The following is a 21,387-nucleotide window of genomic DNA, read 5'->3' as shown; positions in this document are numbered from 1 at the left end:
ACACTTCTGAACTACTCAGTTGATACAGAAAATTAAGTTAATAACTCTACTAAAGCTGTTGTTGTGAAGTTTAGTGATACCTACAGTATCCCCAGTTCATAACCAGAGGTGGTATCTCGTGTGAGATGCTACTGCCTTGCCTACAGGCTCCTTATTTTTAGGCCCATTTGTGAATCTGGAGTTTTTCGTGGATGTTCTGCAGGTGTTTCACACACATCCCTACCTTCTGCAGGCGTCAGTTCTGCAGAGGGGTGTTAGGGGTTAGTGTTTGAAGAATTAAAAGTAACATACAGTTGGGTTTGAGTGTGAGGGCAGGATGTGTCCAGGCACTGTGGGGATCTCTGGGATTGCAGTCGAGCATATAGAGCTCTGTATTTCAACCTCATGGAAGGATGAACCAACTGAACTGTCTGGCTGGTGGGACAGTGCTGCTGTCCCTCCCTTTCCTGCTCCCCAGGCCGGCCCCGAGCCAGGCCCGCGGCCCCCGCGCTGCCCAAGGCCGCCGTGTTTTGCTGTTTCTAAATTGGGAAGGAAACCAGTTCCTGTTAGAGATTCCCAGAGCTTTCACTATCAATACTACTATCATACTTAAACACATTGTTTAAGTCACGTTAGGTCATGCTCGTGCTTCCTGCAGGGTGTCCTGGCTCGTCAGCAGTTCAACTCATCTTGGATCGTCTTCCTGTTGGCCTCCGTGCCTTAGGGTTGGACGTGGGATGGTGCAGCCCAGCCTGGTCAGGCAGCCTGGCCATTCCTGAAGGGTTCATTGCAGACTCACCAAACAGCCCTTCATACCACGTCCTTCTAGTGGAAGGTGTCCCTGCCCATGGCAGGGGGTTGGAAAAAGATGAGCTTTAAGGTCCCTTCCAACCCAAACCATTCTGGGATTCTGTGATTCTGTTTTTTATGGCTTTGAAGAGGTTGATGAGGTAATAGCCACTGCCTGTTAGTTAGCCAAGAACATCCTGGCTTGTACCAGCAGTAGTGTGGCCAGCAGGACCAGGGCAGTGACCATTCTTCATGGAAAGGGTTGTCCAGCCCTGAAATGGGCTTCCCAGGGCAGTGGTGGGGTCACCATCCCTGAGTGTATTAACAGACATATGGATGTGGCACTTGGGGACATAGTTTAGTGTTGGCCTTGCAGTGCTGGGGGAATGGTTGGACTCGATGATCTTAGAGGCTTCTCCAACCTAAACGGTTCCATATTTCTGTGAATTAGCCACTTGCATCCAGCACAGGCACAACGAAGAGGAAACTCTGCCAGCCTGCTGCCATGGTGGCTTTGAATGCATGTGCATTATGGAGGTACCAACATGCTGGGTAGACCTTTGGAATAAATAGGTGATTTTCCAGTCATATTTCTATGGCTGCTTGTCTTGAACATCGGGTGAATTGAGGTTAAGGTGCATCAGGAGGTGGGGGTGTCATCCATCCCTGTCCCTGACTATGACCTCCCTCTTCAGTGACCTCCCAAATCTACCCTGACCAACCTTGTGACCTCCCAAATCTGCACCCACTGACCTTGTACTGTGGGCTTTGCACAATCTGAATGTTGCGGTTGCTGCTTCCCGCGCATTGCACATGCTCCAGAGTCCCAGCTTCCTGCCTGGTGTGTTCATGTCCCTTCAGTCCTCTGCTGGGGAGCCGAGGGCAGCGGCGGTGGCAGATTGCCTTCACTGTCACCTGGGCAGGGGACCTCAGCCAGGGGTTACCACTGGAGCTGCATTTCCTGTCTGGGTGAGGATAGAACCTCTGAATGTTGGCAAATATCACAGGAAAAATATGACGTGTATTTTTAGCTTCTCCAAGTCACACTTTGCTCATTATCCGTGGTGACCTCTTTGCTTTTCCCTTCCAGGACTGTCCTTTTATAGTGTGTATGACCTATGCCTTCCACACCCCTGACAAACTCTGCTTCATTCTGGACCTCATGAATGGTAAGCAAGACTTAAGCAGATGATGATGATGTTACAGAAATTTTGGCAGGAGGTTTGCTGAGATGCTTGGTCCCTCAAACCTGGGCTGCTCTATGTGCTGATCTATTCAGTTCTCCACAAACCAATGTGTGTTAGTGCCTTTTACTTGCTGTGGAAATCCTTTGCAAAAAGACTTTAAGTTGCTGGATTAGTCACCGAGTGCAACTGTATATGAAGTAAATGTATTTTTAAAATGCAGTTTCAGGTAGGTCAGATTTATTTATTAACTTTCTCAGCTATTCTGTCACTATAGGACTTGCAGAGGGCAGAACTGGGTCTGTCTGCTCCACAGGTGATAAGAACCTAAAAATGCTGTGCTGTTCCCCCCCTGTCTGCCTGCAGGGCAAGATTTTACTGTTTATTTAATTGCATCTCCATTCTTCTCGTTATAGGAGGAGATTTGCACTACCACCTCTCCCAGCATGGAGTGTTTTCTGAAAAAGAAATGAGGTTTTATGCTACTGAAATCATCCTGGGCTTAGAACACATGCACAATCGCTTCGTGGTGTACAGAGACCTGAAGGTAATGGTTAGTGACTGCATCACATAGGCAGTAAATAGTCCAGGCACACTGACAACAATGGATTATCTCACCTGAAACCTTTTCTGGGGAGGATTATTTCTTTTATCTGCCTGATTTTTGTAATAACTTTTCAAAATCTTTCTAATCCATACCATTATCCAGTTTAACCAGGCTGAGAGAGGCTTCCTTGGGATCACAATAATCCCGTGCAGTGTTACTTATCTCCCCTGCTCGGTTACAGGAATAATTTAGAGAATACACTGTATTTCTGGGAGCCCTGAAAGAGGCCTCTGTGTGTGTAATGGGGGACTAACAGGAGGACAGTTGCTGGGGGTGTTTCACTGACAGTTGGGAAGTTGAGGACAGTTCCCAGAGAGGTGTCCCTGAGCCAAATGGCAATAAAAGGGGACAAAAGTCTGCACAGAGATTGCAAATAAAAGGTGTAAGAGCCACACACAGACCCAACTGTGAAAGAACCAAAACCAACTAGGACTTGAAGCCAAAATAGATTTATTCATTTATTATGTGCTTTGTGTTTCAAACCGTGCCTGGTTTTTCTCTTCTGTTATTCAGTATTTCACAACCTGTGGAGTTGATGGTAGTGCTCTGTGAGAATGTAGATTTTACCTAGAAAGTGTCTGGTGTATTGATGTTAAATAAAAAAAGGTAATTACCAATTACCAGAGAGTATTGATGTTTGAGTTACTGTGTTCTGAGAATTTGCAGTTCTGTCAGATGGAGGATTCCAAGCAGTCACCTTCCTGTGTCTGATTTCCAGCCTGCAAATATCCTGTTGGACGAACACGGGCACGTGAGGATATCAGACCTTGGGCTGGCTTGTGATTTCTCCAAAAAGAAGCCACATGCCAGTGTGTAAGTATTGTGTCTGGGAGCTCTGCTGCATGTACAGGTAGTGCTAAATACGTCCTGAATTTGTCTTTATAATTTAACTTTGCCTGAAGGAATAAAATGACACATGTGTGGCCCAGACTTGCTAAGCTGGAGGCTCTAATGGGGTTTTTTAGTCTCCTCTCCCTGTTTTCCTGCACAGTTGTAGCAGCTGATGTGTAGGCATGGCTGGGAGATGACACATTATTTTGGAATGATTCACTGCTCAGAGAAGAACCTGACTGAGTTAAAGTACCAGATTGTTTTAATTGTCCTAAATGGATAATTAAATATTCCAAAACTGACTAAAAAACAGGACTTATTGTGTCTTTCTGGATCTTTGTGGAACTGAAGGTAGATTTGATTCCATTCTGCCTCTTGGCATTAGGTCTTAACTGGGATCTGACTTCCTGGGGTTGTGTGTAGATTCACATCTTACCTGACATGTTTTATTCTTAGGTCCTCATTTGCCCTGATTTAGTCTCATAATTTATGCAAAAAGGAAAGCTCCAGCCTGTCACACCTCAAAAGATTTGCAATTCAGTAGCTTCTTGAAAAAAGTTCTTATGTTTTGATTGTGTCAAGGGTAAAAGCAATACCTGGTGGCTTCTTCTAGTGGTGCCCAGGTGGTGAGTTTGGGAGGAGGGGTCCTGTGGTCACCCAAGCGTAGGTGAAAGGAGACATAGGAAACCCACTGAAAGCAAAATAAACTCATGGTTAAAATGAATTCTTTTTAAATTAGACTGTCTTATTGAGAAAGCACTGATTTTTAATGTTTTGCTTTTTTAATGATGGTGTTGGTTGTAATGAAGCTTTTGCCCCTTTCTGCTCTGCAGAGGTACCCACGGATACATGGCCCCCGAGGTGCTCCAGAAGGGCACAGCTTACGACAGCAGTGCCGACTGGTTCTCCCTGGGCTGCATGTTGTTCAAACTGCTGAGGGGGTGAGTGAAGGCTCTTCTTCTTTCCCTTTTGAGCCTGGGCCTGCTCATCGTCTGTCCCTTCAAATGCTAATACGTGATGTGTTACAGATTACCTGAAATGATACCTGACTTCCCTCTCTGCAGCTTAGAGCACGTCTGCACGTGAGACTAAACCAGACTTTTCTCTTGCAAACCAAACCAAACCCAACCCTGTGTCCTGTAGCAGGTGCAGGTGTGGGACATGAGGAAGGCAGATGCTCTATCTGCTCTTTGACTGCTACTGACAGCAGTTTACTCATCTCTTGGCAGCTGATAGTATTTTAAATGCTGTGATGTTACTCACTGCTCAAGTGCTCTGAGCAGCCCTGTTAAATTATGGGCTTCATTTTATGCCTAAGACCTGCTGTTGTGGTGAAACTCTTGGCTGTGCTGTTCCCTTTTTATGGAATACTCAGCCTTCCCTCCTTCAGAGTTTTGGTCAGGTACAAAGTTTGAATCCTTCCATGTGCTGAATCTGTCCTGTTACCTTATCAGTGTCCAAAGGTACATGATAATTACAGCTTTACTAGCAATTACCTTCTTATTAAACTTATGTGCGTAGAATTGATTAATACCACAGGATTTATCTGAGCAGTGAACAAGCACTGATGGGCAAGTGCTTGTTGGAAATGGCATCTTCAGTGTTAATGGCAAACCAGAAGAAATCTTTTAAGCTTTTCGCAGTACTTCTGTGTAAAGATTGGTCATTAGATCATCCTGTGTCCTCACACATAATTAATTATAGTTCTTATCCCTGTGCAGACACTGTACAAAGGAAGGTCAGTGTGAAACTCGTGAATTGAACTCTCGAGCTGTATGAATTTAACATTAATTGTGCACAAAATAGACTAGAAAAGTGTGCAAATAAATGTGTTTAAATTGCCAAAAACATCTATTTCAAAGTACAGACAGTGTAGCTGGGAGCAGTGCTCTGTTGAATATTAATTGAAGAATTCTGTAGGAAGCAGGACACGGTGGGTTGGGTTTGCTGGGAGGAGGGAGGAGACCATCTGTCACACACTGAATTCCAGAATGGGGTTGGAAAAGTCCTCCAAGATTATCAAGTCCAACCCGTGACCTATCCCCACCTTGTCCCCCAGCCCAGAGCACTGAGTGCCATGTCCAGTTGTTTCTTGGACACTTCCAAGGGTGGGGAGTCCACCACCTCCCTGGCAGCCCCTTCCAAAGCCTGCCCACCTTTCCATGAGAAAATTCCTCCTGATGTCCAACCTGAACCTCCCATGGCACAGCCTGAGATCTTGTCTCTCATCCTGTCCCTTGTTCCCTGGGAGCAGAGCCCGACCTCCTCCCGGCTCCACCCTCCTGTCAGGGAGTTGGAGAGAATCACTGTGGACTCCTCATCCTGTCTTGGAGACCTTTGCTTCAGAGTCAGTTGGGCACAGGATTAGGGCATCCAGCTGACTGTGACATGGCCCTTCCCTCTCAGGATCGAAGCTGTGTGGCAAACCCACTGCACAGGGATAAATGATCCCATTTCCCACAGGCACTCAGGCTGGCTCAGGGAGATCTCAGTCTTTTGGGCTGTGGTTCTCCCTGACAGAGATGTGTGGGGTGGTATCGGTGGTCGGCCAGAAGCCAGAGCATTATTCACTGTGAATTATCCTTCCTCATCTGTTCTGAAACCAATTAAAACACATCCCAAAACAAGGGTTGGGCACAGGGTGCCTTTTCTTGGTGTTTAGTAAATTTAGTCTGGCACAAAATCTGCCCATAAGTCCCCAGTGAATCATTTGCTGCCCTGATCTACTCGGAGCCTCACTGTCAGAGTACAGGAGGCTGTGTGGGAGCCATTTATTCTTACCTGTCATGCCTGGAAACAGACAAATGGAAGTCCTGGTTTGTCCATCAGATCCATTCATCAGAACATTTTTGAGGATAAAAGGAATATAACTCTGGAGTAACAGGTCTCCAGTTGAAACATGTTAGTACACACTGCCATGTGGCAAGACAAAAGGCTTTAGAATAGCTAATTAATGTAATTGATAAGTTTTGATTTTGAAAAATATCATCCCCTCATAAATCTAATTAAAAAATCTCATACTACGATGCTGCTTCTTTCTTTCATGCTGTTGATGAAGGACTGTGTGAAAAATCTCTAATGTTTCACGGTCTTCTATAGCTTAAAGGAAAAGTCAAACTCAAACCAGAATTTTAAAGCAGGAAAGGGAATAATAATAATGTACCAGATAGCATCAAATGTCTTCCCAGTAGCTGATGCTGTGGGATTTGTGATTACCCTCTCCTTCATCTGCTTACTTGAAGGTTTTACTTCATTCTCCCTTGTAGAGGAGTGATGAGTTCAGTTTCCATATATAAATCCGTGTTTTTAAACCCCTTTGTGTGATGACTGCTTGGGGTTTCCTTGTTAGGTGAAACTCTTCAGGTATTTGGAAGACAGACTTACTTGGTGAGGCATTTGAAACACATCTTTAAGGACAGATCACTGAGTCTGAGAATCACCCAACCTCCTTCCCACCTTCCTGTGGAGTAACTGGACAGATTGTCCTGCAGGACAGGATTTATGAGGGGGAAGGATGGGGCTAACAGGATGCTGCACGCTTTCCTGGGTTTGCCACAGCTGAAATATTCTGTGACTTGACATTTATTAGTGTGGTTTTTTTGTTTCCACAGGCACAGTCCTTTCAGGCAGCACAAAACCAAAGATAAGCATGAGATCGACCGGATGACGCTCACCGTGGTAAGGCCTGGGCACAGTTACACTCCCCATGTTATTAAACTCTTATTTCCCCTAAAAACTGGAACTACACACCTGTACATGGCTGTATTTGCACATGGGAGAGTTGTTTACAAACACTCTCCAAGAAAAGAAATCAGATCACACGACCTCCATCGAGAAATATCTCTTTGTACTTCCTTTCCTCATAGAATGTGGAGCTCCCAGACTCATTTTCTCCTGAACTGAAGTCCCTTCTGGAAGGGCTCCTGCAGCGGGATGTGAGCAAGAGACTTGGATGCCAAGGAAGAAGGTAGGTGTTGTCTTCTCCTTGGACCACTGCCTTGAAAAATTTCCACTTCTCTGTCAATGAGTGAATTCATTTCAAGTAAAAATCTGCTTCCTGTTGTGAGGATTTTAATTTTGGAAAGAGAACATTAAAAAGTGCTGCTGCATGGAATTACATTTCAGCTTCCTTTGGTTTGGACACGTTTTTTGGACAATTTCTGTCCTTAAAGCCTTCCCCCGAGTTCCCTGCAGTCATACTTACATTGGGTGGTGTTCCTACTTCTCATCCCTGGGTTGTTTTTCTGGTTTTGCCTAATCTGTTTTGGCATGAAATCATATGACTTGACTCAGACAAACTGATAGGAAAATTTATTGCTTACATTTTATCTGTAATGATAGGAGCATATTACACAGAAAAAAAAAACCCAGTCCCAAAGGAAAGAAGCTGTGAATATTGCTGGTGCTACCTGTGTCATTTCATGGTTCTAAGGAAAAGGCTTTTTTTTTTTTTTTGTTGGTTTCTTGACTACAAAACACTCCTTGCTCCTGCCAAGCTCACCTCATTGTAGGTGTTCATGAGATTGTTGTTATCAACTGTTTAAGAAGCCAATGTGAGACTGGGAGAGTAAACAAGGAGAGAAGTAAACAACTGTTGAGAAACCTTTGGGGATGTGTGATGACAGGTAACTGATGGCCCTGAGCCTGGGGCTGGCTCCAGTTCCAGTGGGAGATTCAGAGGGTTTTTGTCTTGGAACCTTCTTTGATAATGACCTGAGATTGCTTTTCCTTGGGACCTATCAAGAGTAGTGGCTCATTTTCCCATAAAATTTGTGTAGTGTGAAATGGTGTGGACTAATCTGGTTACATACAAGTAGTGTTTGGGATGTGACACAGCTCAGTGTATGGGATCTGACACAGGTCAGCGTTTGGGATCTGACAGCAGAGGAATATCCTTTGCTGTTTGAAATGATGGGCTGCCATCAGGAGTGCTTCCCTGCCAGCCCTGCAGCACTATTCTGAGTGTTTCCACATGAAAATCTTTTCTCCTGTTGTTTACTTGAGAATTTTTATTTTTTTCCTTGCAAAAAAGAGCATTTCCCTGATGTTTTCAAGTTATAGAAATGTGACCTTTGAAGGCTTTGTATTTCTTGAATGCATTTGAAAAGCCATTTGTTGACTTCAGTCATTTTTATTTTACAGCGCACAAGAAGTAAAAGAACATCCTTTCTTCAAAGGCATTGATTGGCAGCAAGTCTATTTACAGAAGGTAAAGGATGAAGACAGTAATTTTAGCTTACTTGATTAACAGTAACAGGAAAATAAGCCCAAACAGGTAATGGACAGAAAACTTCAGGATCCCAATCCCTAGCACATGTGCTCGCTGGCACAAATATGTGGAGGGATGTTGATGAAAGCTGCTGAATATTCATCACTACAGATCTCAGTAGTGAATTATTATTTTTTCAGTGTTAAATGGCTGCATGGTTTCTTCAGCTTAACTGTCTCTAAACTGAAGAGTTTTTTCCCCATATTTTTGAAGGAGCTTCTGTTAAAGAGTGGCAGCAACTTTGGGACAGAAGTTTAATTTCAAGGGACACGCTCTTGCACAGCCATGTATCATTTGTGCAAAAAAATAAAAAGTCTGTGTACAACTTACAGAATAGAGTTAAATGACGTCCATTATGTTGTCTTTAATTATGCTGCTTTCATTTCTAGTACCCTCCTCCACTGATTCCTCCCCGGGGAGAAGTGAATGCAGCAGATGCTTTCGATATCGGGTCATTTGATGAAGAGGACACTAAAGGCATTAAGGTACTCAGCTTCCAGTGAGAGGTGGAGGGTAGCACTGGGACTGCTGTGCTTGACTTTCCATGTGTGCATGGCATTCCTTTGCTTCGGGGCTGCTGGATGTGCAAGGAATTCCTTCAGGCTGGGAAACTCAGTCCATGCTGGTACCAAAGAGATACCTTGGGCTGGTTCCCTGGGTTGTTGTTTGCCAAGTCCTTAGGTTTTTAAATTGACTGAAATCTACCTTCCTGTCAGAAGTGTCGTAGGATCATGGAATACCCTTGTGGGAAGAGACCCACAGGGATCATCAAAGTCCAACTCCTGGCCCTGCACAGGACACCCAACAATCCCATGTCCCTGAGAGCGTTGTCCAAATGCTCCCTGAGCTCTGGCATTTTTTTATGACAAACCAAATATTTCAAACGGTCAGAAGGCAATTGGAAAAGCCTCATGTTTTCAAGAACACCTGATGGTTTATAGATTTAAAAATTGTGATTAGTTTCTGATAGCTGGGATAAATTGAACTAAACCTTATTTTAATAGTTTAGTGGTCAGAGAGTGCAGTGGAAAACTCTTAAAAATGACAAACTGTATTGATGTTAGCAATTTATTAAGTTAGAAAAGTGCTAAAAGAAACTTTCAGGTTCTGGTATTTTCAAAAATCTAATGGAAAAATATAAATAAAAAAAAAAAGAAGTTGAAACTGCTGACCCCTTTAGGACTCACATGAGGGTGGTGTGACCCCCCTGTGAATATCTTCCCTCTCTGGAGCTTCTCTGGGACTTTGGGACAGCAAGTGAGTCAGTGCTTTTCTTGGGTCTGTCCTCTTCATTCTTTTCATCAGACATTTCTACAGTAGATCAGACCTTATTCTTGTTATTACAGAAGTGAGTCAGGAGAGAAACTAATTGCTCTAAACTTTGTAAGCAAAAAGCCACACTGAGTACTCACAGAGCCTGAAAAGGAGCTCGTCTGTCAGTGTCACCTGCTGTGGTGACAGAAGTTGGCACTGAAAATATTTTTTGTGTTTAAAGAGAAATGCAGAGAGCCCAGGAGGTTCTTTATTCCAGAAAACTCCACGTCTTCAGTGTTAGTCTAGCAGGATTCCAGTCTTCTGCAATTCTGGAATGCCAGAATCCAGAGGAATGTTTTGCAAGGAGAAACCAGTTGGTCTTTCTGGTTATTGAGTGGATCAGATATGCTCAATAATATGCATTATTGAGGATTCATGTTACTGGATGTGAATCATATACCCAGGTCACTGCCACAGCACCTCCAGTTTAATCTCAGGATTTAATAGTTCAGTCTGCCTATAGGATAAATTTACTTTTAGGGATGAGTCAGTGAGAGATGTCAGGTCCAGCCTCCCTGGAGTGTCACAGGCCTTTTTAGGGGACTAAGTAATTCCTGCCTCTGAGTCAGTGGAGCCAGAGCTGCCAGTGAGGTGTCAGGAGCCCTCTCTGCCCGAGGACACCAGTTTGAACACCTTGCTGTGCTCCGTGGCCCTTGGGGATTATATTTATCCTGCAGAGCGTCCTGTGACCCCAAGAAGAACACGTGAGCTTTGGGATTACCAGCTGGAGAGCCAACAGTGGGTTCCTGTGGCTTTTCCTCCTTACTTGGGTGCTGTAGGAATTTTGTAGAATAATTATTAAGAATGTAAAACCCAACTGTGGAAGCATGGAAAGCATTGCTGTGGAAAAGGTATCTTTTCATTTATTCATGGAATTCTTGTGCTGAGGAAATTTTTATGCAACAAAGTTAAGAATACTGCTGCTTGTATTTGAGTAATTATTTAAATGTGAAGTCTAGAGAACATCATGGGACAATGTTGAGTGAGGAGCTAGCTAGAGCTATCAAACCAAACAAGTTTTGAGCAGGTGGCCTGTTATCTGCACATAAATTAGTATCTTTGCCTAGATTAGTGTCTGTGCTTCTCTTGCTTGCATCTGTTTGTTTTGTGAAGGTTTGAGCTCAATACAGCTTTTTAAATAATTTTGTTGTATGGATAATTATTAACTGTTGGGGATAAGAATAGTGAAAGTTACTAAAATGTTGGGTTTTTATGTTGTTTTTCTCTTGCAAGTTGCTTGATAGTGACCAGGAGTTATATAAGAACTTCCCTCTGGTAATATCGGAGCGTTGGCAGCAAGAAGTAGCAGAAACTGTTTATGATGCAGTAAATGCAGACACAGATAAAATTGAGGCCAGAAAAAGGGCTAAAAATAAGCAGCTTGGCCACGAGGAAGGTAATCTGTCCTTACACTTCTCTCATCTTTTGCTCCTAGATAGTAATTCCTGTGCTTGGAGTTCCACACCACACACTCCCGTGACTGTCATTCACTGGGAATCTTTAGAATTCGTTTAGTCACTGTCGTGTTGCTTAAGATGTTTGTTAATGTTTTGAAATGCTGACTGATGACATCACACTTTGGAAAGAGTATCATAGAATCATAGATCATGGAATGGTCTGGGTTGGAAGGGACCTTAAAGATCATCTCGTTCCACCCCCTGCCATGGGCAGGGACACCTTCCACTAGACCAGGTTGTTTCCAAGCCCCATCCAACCTGACCTTGAACAATTCCAGGGATGAGGCAGCCACAGCTTCTCTGGACAACCTGTGCCAGGGCCTTCCCACCCTCACAGTGTGTGGGGTTTGATTTCATGATCAGGAGCTGAGAAGGGCCCCTGGAGGTCCTGTACAGCAAACTGCAGCCTGCGATTTGCATCAACCCCCCAGGCTTTGGAGAGCAATATCCAGTTCTTTTAACATTCTTTGTTGAGATACTTTTTTAAGAACCAAGTGTGTTCTTGGTTACTCCACTGCAGGTGCATCAGCCCATATAATTAAGGCAGAACTGGGGCTGTGTGTGCACACACAAGCAGCATTTCAACCTGCTGAGTGCACACTGAGTGCCCCGTGCCCAGGACTCCGTCCCTTCTCCACCAGCTCCCTGCAGAATGCTTTTAGGTTGCACCTTGGTTTGCTTTGCTGATGTTCTCTCTTGTTTTAGATTATGCCCTGGGGAAGGACTGTATAATGCATGGATACATGCTGAAATTGGGGAACCCCTTCCTGACTCAGTGGCAGCGTCGTTACTTTTACCTCTTCCCAAACCGGCTTGAGTGGCGAGGAGAAGGAGAGTCCCGGGTAAGTGAGGCTACACTGGGAGCAGCACTGGAATGCAGGTGGAGGTGCAGGAACATCCGAGGACTCGTGCCCAGGTGTTCCTCCTGTGGAAATGGTTTATCCCAGTAAATACCCTGTGGATTTGAGTAACTTATCTCCAGCATCGCTGTAGTTAATCGGTAGCTACACTGCACGGAGGAGACATAAAGTTGACTTGAGAAACCTGTTTACTCTGTTTTGTTATGTTTTTAAAGGAATTTGGTAGTTGATGGTGTTGTTTTTCATTTAGGACCTCTGGACTGTTTATACAAAAAAACACAAACTGGTAAGGTGTCAATGCTATAGCATTTTGTTTCCAAGAAAATGCTATAGTGACTGTAGTGTAGCCCAGCTGTGCTCATGTGCAGGGCAGATATTTTGTGTATTTAGTTAAAGAAGGGTTTGGAATTTTAAGACATTGTGTCCTCTGCAGTCTGTAGGGAAAGCTTTCCTGCACACTGCTGTGTATGTTCACTTTGGAAGTATTTAGTGCTGAAATATTCCCTTTTAGCTCTTAGAAATAGTAAGATTGGCTTTTATTTTTAGCAGCAGTAATACTTGGAAAATGTATCAAATTATATGCAACTCTGGAGGGAAAATAATGAATATTCTGTTTGCAGACACACCTATTTGTAGATTCTTATTTCATGCTGTCATTACTGGCTTTCAGAGCTGATATTCCGTTGTCTCTGTTGAAGCAACCAAGCCCCTTGTAAATGTCTCTTACCTTATAATCTATCTTTAGTTCGTGACCCAACCTTCAGAAATAAATGTTTGTGTAATGAATCTTAATGTTCATAACTTAATTCATGTGGGGAGTCTAGAAAAATGAGAGAGTGACTTTTATTTGATGGGCAACGGGGGTTTTTTTCAATTAATTCTCTGCTCTTTTGCAAATGCTGCAGCAAAACCTGCTGACAATGGAACAAATAGTATCTGTTGAAGAAACACAAATTAAAGATAAGAAATGCATCTTACTGAGAATTAAAGGAGGAAAACAGTTTGTCCTACAGTGTGAGGTAAGACACTTGTTTTTTTGATAACTTAATCAGAGTGTTCTGCATATGATAAACGACTGACAAGTTTTCAGGTCTTCCTCTTACATGTTAACTAAGGCCCTTTGTGAAGCAGAGCTGAAGTGTTTATCACACTAGAGTTTTGGAAGCAGGAAACCTGCAACTGTGCCAGTTCCTGTCATGGATTTCAATGGTATTTGGGCCAAAACGAGTTCAGTTTATTAAATAGCTAAAAACTTCAAAACTACTCAACCTCCGTGGGCTCCGAGGGCCTTGTTGTCTCATGTGTCACTGCAGGGAGTTGCTGTAGCTCGTGTGTTTGCCAGGGGGAAGTGCAGGAGTCCTCAAAACGTTGTGTCCAGCCTTCAGTGGGGCGATGGAGAAGCCGAGGGCTGCACATGGGCAATACCCAAAGCTGCTTGTTCCTTCAGAAAATTAAAATAACCTCCTTAAGGTGCTGTGTAAGACAGAAGACGCTGTTGGCCGGTTACGATGAAGTGCCAAACTGCTTCTGTGTCTCTTTCAGAGTGACCCCGAATTTGTTCAGTGGAAAAAAGAGCTGACAGAAGCTTTCACTGAGGCCCAGAGGTTGCTGCGCCGGGCTCCAAAGTTTCTCAATAAATCTCGCTCCACGGTTGTAGAGCTCTCGAAGCCACCGCTCAGCCACAGGAACAGCAACGGGCTGTAGGAGACACGAACCACGTTCACGCAGGGAGAGCTACTTGGTGAACATGCAGAGTGTCCCAGAACCCTTATGAATGACTTTGTGCAATCCTGGACACGGGATGTGCTTAGAAGAGGAGGAATTAGATGTTTACAGCGTGGGATCATGTCAGAACTCTGTCTGTGGAGGCTGTGAAGACTGGAAGGGTGGCGGGTGGATTCCTGCTCCTGCAGCGGTGGAAGTCACCAAGCGTAGAGGCTGCTCCTTGCTCCCACGTGTCCCCACTCCCGGCGGGGACCTGGATGTGCTCCGTTACTCTGGAACTACTGATGGAAGGAAGAGGCTGTTTTCCCTGCGATCCCCTCGTTTGGTGGCACCAGGCCTGGGGCTGGCGCAGGTGCTGCTGGCTGGGGTGACACTCCATGGTGACACCGACAGACCCGGAGCTGCCGCCCTGTTGGATGACCCTCACTCTGTCGTGTTGCCATGTCCTTTCCAACCATTACTGCTGACTCTATAATAACCTTTCTCCATACTGCTGATGATCAACAGTGTGACTCTTATGCACTTCAAAGTACTGAATTCTAACTGTCCTGTGGTTTAAATGTTATTGCTACTTCATGGGAGCGTTGAACTCGAATTATTCCCTTGGTTTGTTGTACTCACTAATAGTAGCTACCACCGTTTTGCTTCTTCTACGTATATGCAGTACTATAACTGACACAATAGAGTAATAATTGGTGAAGAGGAATTTATGGTAGCTTCATCTAGTGCTCTGTTGTATAAATTGACTATTTTAGCACAGTTTTTAAAGAGCAGATTCCTTTTGACAAGTTTACAGTGAACATAAAGACAGTTCTTTTCCATTTCAGGTCAACTGCACTTTTTAAAAATTAAAAAGAAACTATTCAAATCCAATGCATTCTAGTGCATGTGCTGGGTTCAAATGTCTGGGTACCTCGGTACGTATTCCGGATCACTCCAGTTCTGGGACTCGTGGATCCTTCTCTGTTGTACACAGGTGTGTTCTCATAGCATAGATATCCCAGTTTTCTCTGTAGCTTGGCCCAGGAGGTTCGTGCACATATCACACAGCTCAGCTTGTGAAAGGATCTTTGATTTTTCTCTGCTAAAGAGTTCAAACTGTCCACATTGTAAACAGTCTGAGAAAACTGAGTGTGGTACTGACAGAAGGAGCTGATCAAATGCCCGGTTTATATTAATTCTACTTGAGGCATCAGTCCTGTGGTGCTGAACTCTTGCTGAAGTCAAGATCTAATCCTGAACTGTCTGGCAGCTTCAAGCTCATCAAGTCAGCCTTGCCCTGGGTGTTGTGATTGTTCGTAAGAGAGAGGTCAGGGCTGAATTTAAGCTTTTTTTCTGATTCAGTGAACACCTTTGAGAAGATTTGCTTCCCAGCTATGTAGGTACAACTCTCATAGTCCCTTAAGACAAAGGGAATTGTGTCTGGTAAATGAGAGCAGAAATTGCCCTGACAGCTTCCCCCATCTGCCAAGTGTGCAAGTGTGTGTTGCTGTCAGACAACCACAGGGTTCCAGACCTCTTTCCTTGTAGAAAAGTAATAAAGTTGGCTGTATTTGCTTCTAGAAGTGGGGCTGGGTTGTCTGCAGAGCCCATGCAAACTCTCTCTGACCATCAGGGGCTTCATCAAAGGAAAAACATTCTGGAAAATACCATCTACGAGTCAGTGATTACTTTCAATGATTTTTTTTCCCATTTATTTTCCAAATTATTTCGTGTAAAGGGTACCAGCCTCTGTCATTCCTGCTGATAAGTGTCACTGAGCATCTCAGCTCCTCTGTAAGGAGCAGTGTCAAAGGTAGTCGGTCAAAGGTTGGATTCAAAGATCTTGGAGGTCTTTTCCAACCTAAATGATTCTATGACTCTTATGTGTGGTATTTAACAATGTTTGGAATAGGAAATGTCTCATGCCACTGGGTGTTGTTCAGCTCTCCCTACAATATCATGTGATGCTCTTATTTTTCTTCTTGATTTAGAAAAACCCCTCAGATTGTGTTAAACGCTGCTCACGGTTCTTGTGTAACTTGTTTGTACTTTCTTAGTCCACGGTCAGTTCCATTCTTCTCCTTCAGTTACTTTCCATGACTGGTTTTTACTCTCACTCCTTGTTGGCAGTCTCTGCTCAGCAGATTGCGGGCACTGGTGTCAGTGAGGAGGGGAGGGACAGGGCAGCAATTGGGAAATCGTACCTCAAAACCAGAGATTGGATATGAAACGAAGGCTGTGTATTGACTTAGGAAATTACTTGTATTTTGGAGTTGGGATGGCCCCAGACTATCCTTCTTATCACAGTCCTTACTGCCTCACCCCAGTCCGCCCTCAGTCAGCTCTCCATCTCCGGTGAGAGTGGGGCAGTAACAGATTTGGTTTTCTTTAGTCAACTGGTTTATTGACAGTTTATAGGAGCTTTACTTGACTTATATGTAACTGCTCTTAGGAGAGAAGGAGAGATTATTGTAGTGACAAACTACATAGTGACTCCTGTTGGGACCCTCGTAACAACTGGGGTTCTGGTGAAAGGGACTGGATCTGCTGGTGCAGAGGGAGAGCTGGAATTCCACCCTTCCAGCCAAAATCCTGGATACTACCCCAAACTGCTCCTTCCTGGTGTAGGTACCAGAGTCCCTGAAGTTTTTATCTTGGACAAAGGTTCCTGATGGTGTCATTTTACGTGAGAGTCTTCATCTGTGTGTGTAAAACCCTCATTGAACATGGAGAGCATCAGGCACGGCCTTGTCTGTTCTGCATTTTGACCATATTTGTAGGAGTTGTATTTTTGTTAATGTTCAGGGAAGTAAATAAATTAGAGCTTCAGGCATCCACAGTGTTCACTCATCTGAGTGAATGATTAAACAGACTTTTAAACAAATTATCTGAAAGTCCTTTAAAAAAGCATCAGCTGGACTGAAGATTTAAGTGTGCGCAGGAATCGTTTCTGATATTCCAAAATGGAGAATTACACCTGGATAGGGCCATATTAAACACCCCCTGACACATTCATGTGTCTCCAGGGCTGCAGGGATCACATCCTGATTATTCCTTGTAGCTGGCAAATGCAGTACGGCCAGATCCTGGAAAGCCAGCAGGAGTGATGGGATGGGAGAGAACTGGGCTGGGGGTCCTGGGGCATTTTGAGGAGTTGCACCCCTGCTCCCTGTGCTTTTTTAATATGTGGGAGTTGCTGTAAATTAATGTCTCACTTGAGTAATAGGGATACAGTGAATTCTGGCCAAAATCAGGTTTCTATGAGTAGAAATTTAAGTGCAGGAGAAGCAAAGCCACAGTTATTCCTGCTGCAGGCAGAGCGAGGAGCCACTTGGAGCAGGGATGAGCTTGGCTGGTGTCTCCTGACTGAGTCAGGTGCTCCTTTGGACGCCGGGTCAGATCAGGTGTCTCGTCATTACAGGTATAAATTTTTGTTACTCAGCTTTATTTGGTAACTGTTTTGCAAATTCATTTACCTGTTAAAGGAACATTTATGATTTTTTTTCAATCCTTCACCCAAGTGTTGGTTGTCCACTTCTCCAAGTGTAAAAACTTCTCCTGTCAGTTGTGTTGAGCTTTATGTCTTGTTCTTGTCCCTGGTCCAGCACAGCCTGTAACCACAGGCTCACAGGTTCTTCCCAAACTGTTGCTGTGAGATAAGCTGGAGTAATGCTGGAGTGGAGCCAACTTGGATTGACATTCCTGGTATGCTCTCCCACCCCCCATTAGGCTTCAAAAAAACTTGGAGCAGGCTAAAAATAGCTGAAAGTGTAGCTGGGAAGCCTGGCAGGTAGGGAGAGCAGCTCCAGGGATAGACCTCAGCTTAGTCACATTCAAATTTTCCTCAAATTCTTGGGGTTATCCTGAGCAGGGCCAGGAGTTGGACTTCGATGATCCTTGTGAGTCCCTTCCAACTCAGGATATTCCATGATTCCATGATTCAGCACCTCCCCTTTAGAAACCCAGTGGAAGTTTTCCTTTTCCCACTTCTGTCAAGGGGGAAAAAATGGAAATTGGATTATGAGGTTGGGTTTGGTTTTGATATAAATCAGGTGTGTGCAGCGCAGTGTGTAGGTGATGGAAACACTGTTTTTTTGTGTTAAAACAGACCTGTTTTGGTTGTGATCCTGTCCAAGTGGACACTGTTGTGCCCAGGAGAGCTGCTCAGGGCTTGATGTTGCCCCCCGAGCAGGACCGAGCCCCGGCACTGTGGTGCCTCGGCACTGACATTCCTTGGGTTTACAGTAAATCAGCTCATGAAGAGTGAAATCCCTGGAGCTCTGAGTTGCTCTTTCCCTGGCAGCTGATCAGCTTTAGGACCAGGTTCCTTATTCCCATGTCCCACAGCCGTTGGCACACGGGTGTCTCCGTGCCCCTCTCAGCACGTGGCAGTGACACGGCTCCTTCAGCTCTGAGGTGTTCACACCCAGAATATCCCTGGAGGAAGGACTATTTGAAGTGTACAGTAGACAGTAAATAATTCTAGTTGTGTTGATTAATATAAGGAATGAGTCAGTTCTACAAATTAAAGAAAAAAACCTGAAAAGCGTATTTTGACAAAGCATAGTATTAATTTTAATATTGTAAAAAAAAAAAGGAAAATATCTAAAATATACAGAGAAAAGATGTATATCCAAATGTCTGAGGAGTTTCAAGATAATCTACTTTTGTTTCCTGTTGATTTCTATTCCATGGTGTACATATTGTGTGGATGGAACATTGGCTGTTTTAATACTATTGTTAAATTGTATTTTTATTTTGTGTTAAACTAATCACCACAGACTCAGCTTTATTTTGTTTATGTAAAGGTTGCTATGCTCTGTAGGTATAAACCCGAGAATTCTATTTTAACAGAAAAAGCATTTTATATTATTTATTAAATACATGTTTCTCCAACTTCTGACATTCCACAGAATTTCTGCTCCGTATGCGTATGGAAGTGGCAATTCCTTTCAAGCAGGATCAGCCAGCTTTATTCTGTTTTTCATGATAAAGTGGGAATAGTCTCCCTGAGGATGTGCAGCTCACCCTTGTCTCCCGGCACAGGGACTCTGGGCTCTGTCAGGACTATCTTGAGGTGGCTCATGAATGCAGAAGCACCAGGAAAGCTCCTGCAGATCGACCCCTTGATGTGATATTTCTAAATTTCCCCCTTCTCTTTCAGCCTTCCAAGAGCAAGTGTTTATTCATATGAGTCTGTGCTAGGTTAATGAGAATCAGTGACCTAAATTGAGGCAAGGAGTCAGCTTAATGTTTGATACAGCTCAGCCACCAGCTCAGGGAAGTGCACAGCTCTAATTCCGAGGGTAAGGAGTGAGCAGAGGGAGAGCCCAGAGCGGTGCTGGAGCTGGGGAACTTGGCGTGGGGGCCAGTTGAGGTGTAGGGCAGAGATGGGCTGCAGGCAGCCACAGTCACCAAAATTTACATACTGGAGATGGATTTGGTGTTTGAGGGTATCACTCGACCCTTAAAAACAGGCCAGAGCCTGCTGAGGCAGCAGTGGTGTCTGTCGGGGATCAGGGCCAGGGCAGGACCCTGCTCTGTGTCACATCCCAGGAAGGGAGCAGGCACTCCGAGACCCTGCAGGGACCATCCCTTGGGTGACCCCCATGCTGGACCCCCTCGCTGGGGGTACCACTCCTGGTGTCACTGTGAGAGTTGCTGCCACTGGGTACATCTGTAGAGAGCCAACCCCGGCACCTCCTTCCCAGGTGAGGTACAGAAATAGCTCCAAATTCAGCAGATAACCCATTTCCTAAAAAGAATTCCAGTTGTGAGCATGGCCTCTGTGGTTTGAGGAATACTCCAGGTATTACAGCACATGCTTTTAATTGCCAGTGTGGTGGAGCTGAAGGTCTGTAGTGGTCAGGGCTGATCCCCATGACATCTCTGGGGTGAAATCTGGCATTTTTCTGCTGCTGAAACCCTCTCCTTGCTGAGGGGCTGCCTGGAGCCAAGGAGAGATCCCTGCTGTGCTCCTGCCATGGGGAGGGATCCCTGCCTCACCCTGGAGCAGTCCCTGCCTTCTTTCCCATTTCACCCTCTCATGCCTGTCTGATCCCACTGGATTTTGGCATGAGCTGGAGCTGCTCCTGGAGGGAGGTAGAGCCCCATGACGGGTAAGACTGTGCTGGTGCTGGTGCTATTGTGGCTCGTTAGTGTCACCCCCCAAAAGGGGACACAGTGGGGACAGCACTGAGCCTGGTGTTGCTGGCCTGAGGTGTGTCCAGGCAGGGCTTTGATAGAAAACCGGGGGACAGGTGCAGGAAGGTGGTTGTTCAGGGTCAGGGTTTGTCCGGGTTTGGTTGGCACAATGTGTTCCAAGACTGGAAAAGGAGATGGACTGGGGTGAGGTACGGGCTGGGAAGAGACTTTCCTGGCTGTAGCAGGGATTTTCTCCTCGGAGGAAGGGAGAGAGCAGGTGAGATGGCGCATAAAAATGAGTCTGAAAAACAGAATAAAGCAGGAGCATCCTTGGAGAGGGGATTTGTGAGCACTTGCAGTGCCTCATTCGGTCCTTCAAAACAAAAAGGAGCAGATTCACACGAACAGCTACTCATGATGAGGGAAATGATCGAAAGAGAACCTGTCCAAAATGTGTAATTAATGGTAAGCGAAGCCAGGATCTGTAAATAACTTTAGATATTGTATCGATGAGATCATTCCTTGTTTTATGTACTTGGCTCTTTCCATATTTATTGTGGGGAGGAGGGTCCCCGTGCCGGGTGAGCTGTGGCACGTCCCTCGGGCTCCTCACGGACTGTCCTCGGAGTTTACAGCCCTCGCCCGTCGTGGCGGATGTGCCACACTTGGTTCTTTCCGCCAGTATTTTTTTAACGGATTATTTTGGCACAGCTAAGCTGCTTCTGTGTGTTGGTCAGTACAACTGCTCTCCTACGACCAGACCCCAATAAAAACCGTCCTTTGCGTGTGTGCTGGTGCCTGGTTCTTTCAGTGTCACCTGCCCCTTCCCGCTGGACTGGGACGGGCTGTGCCAGACTGGGCAGCTGCTCACAGGGCACTGCTGGACTGACCCCTGTGCCCCATCACCCCGACTGCCCTGCACACAGGTAAGTCCCTTTGCTCACCCCCATTCCTGCACACCGTGTTTATCCTCATTTCCCCTGCCTAGGGACATGCTGGTTGTGTCCTGATGGTGGGACGGTGCTTGCTGTGCCAGGAGGGCCCTGGGGTGATCCTCAGCCCTGTGTCAGGGATCCCTGGCAGGGACTGGGAGGTGGGTGATGGGTGACCAATGGTGGCTTTCCACCAGTGCTGGAGGGACCCCCAGGAGCAGACAGGCTGCCCATGGCTGCACTGCCATCCGGGACCATGTGACAGACCATTCAAAACCGCGTGTCCTCCTGCCGTTCCTGGGTGTAATTGGGGC

At 45.2% G+C, this 21,387-nt stretch overlaps 1 protein-coding gene across 1 annotated transcript in view; it reads left to right on the top strand.

Annotated features, from left to right (window-relative positions):
• GRK3 (G protein-coupled receptor kinase 3) overlaps positions 1–20,930 on the top strand; it is a 65,647-nt gene extending 44,717 nt beyond the window's left edge. Inside the window, 12 exon segments of the mRNA XM_029961106.1 lie at positions 1,859–1,937; positions 2,369–2,499; positions 3,278–3,372; positions 4,224–4,331; positions 7,002–7,068; positions 7,257–7,357; positions 8,533–8,599; positions 9,049–9,144; positions 11,207–11,369; positions 12,136–12,272; positions 13,196–13,309; positions 13,833–20,930. Coding sequence (XP_029816966.1) covers positions 1,859–1,937; positions 2,369–2,499; positions 3,278–3,372; positions 4,224–4,331; positions 7,002–7,068; positions 7,257–7,357; positions 8,533–8,599; positions 9,049–9,144; positions 11,207–11,369; positions 12,136–12,272; positions 13,196–13,309; positions 13,833–13,994 — 1,320 coding nt within the window. The 3' untranslated portion in view covers positions 13,995–20,930.
• The last annotated feature ends 457 nt before the right edge of the window (positions 20,931–21,387 follow it).

Source organism: Manacus vitellinus, unplaced genomic scaffold (genome assembly GCF_001715985.3).
Source record: "Manacus vitellinus isolate BGI_N305 unplaced genomic scaffold, ASM171598v3 scaffold_31_pilon, whole genome shotgun sequence".
NCBI lineage: Eukaryota > Metazoa > Chordata > Aves > Passeriformes > Pipridae > Manacus > Manacus vitellinus.
Note: the sequence above shows the minus strand (reverse complement) of the source record. Positions and strands in the feature narration are given on the sequence as shown.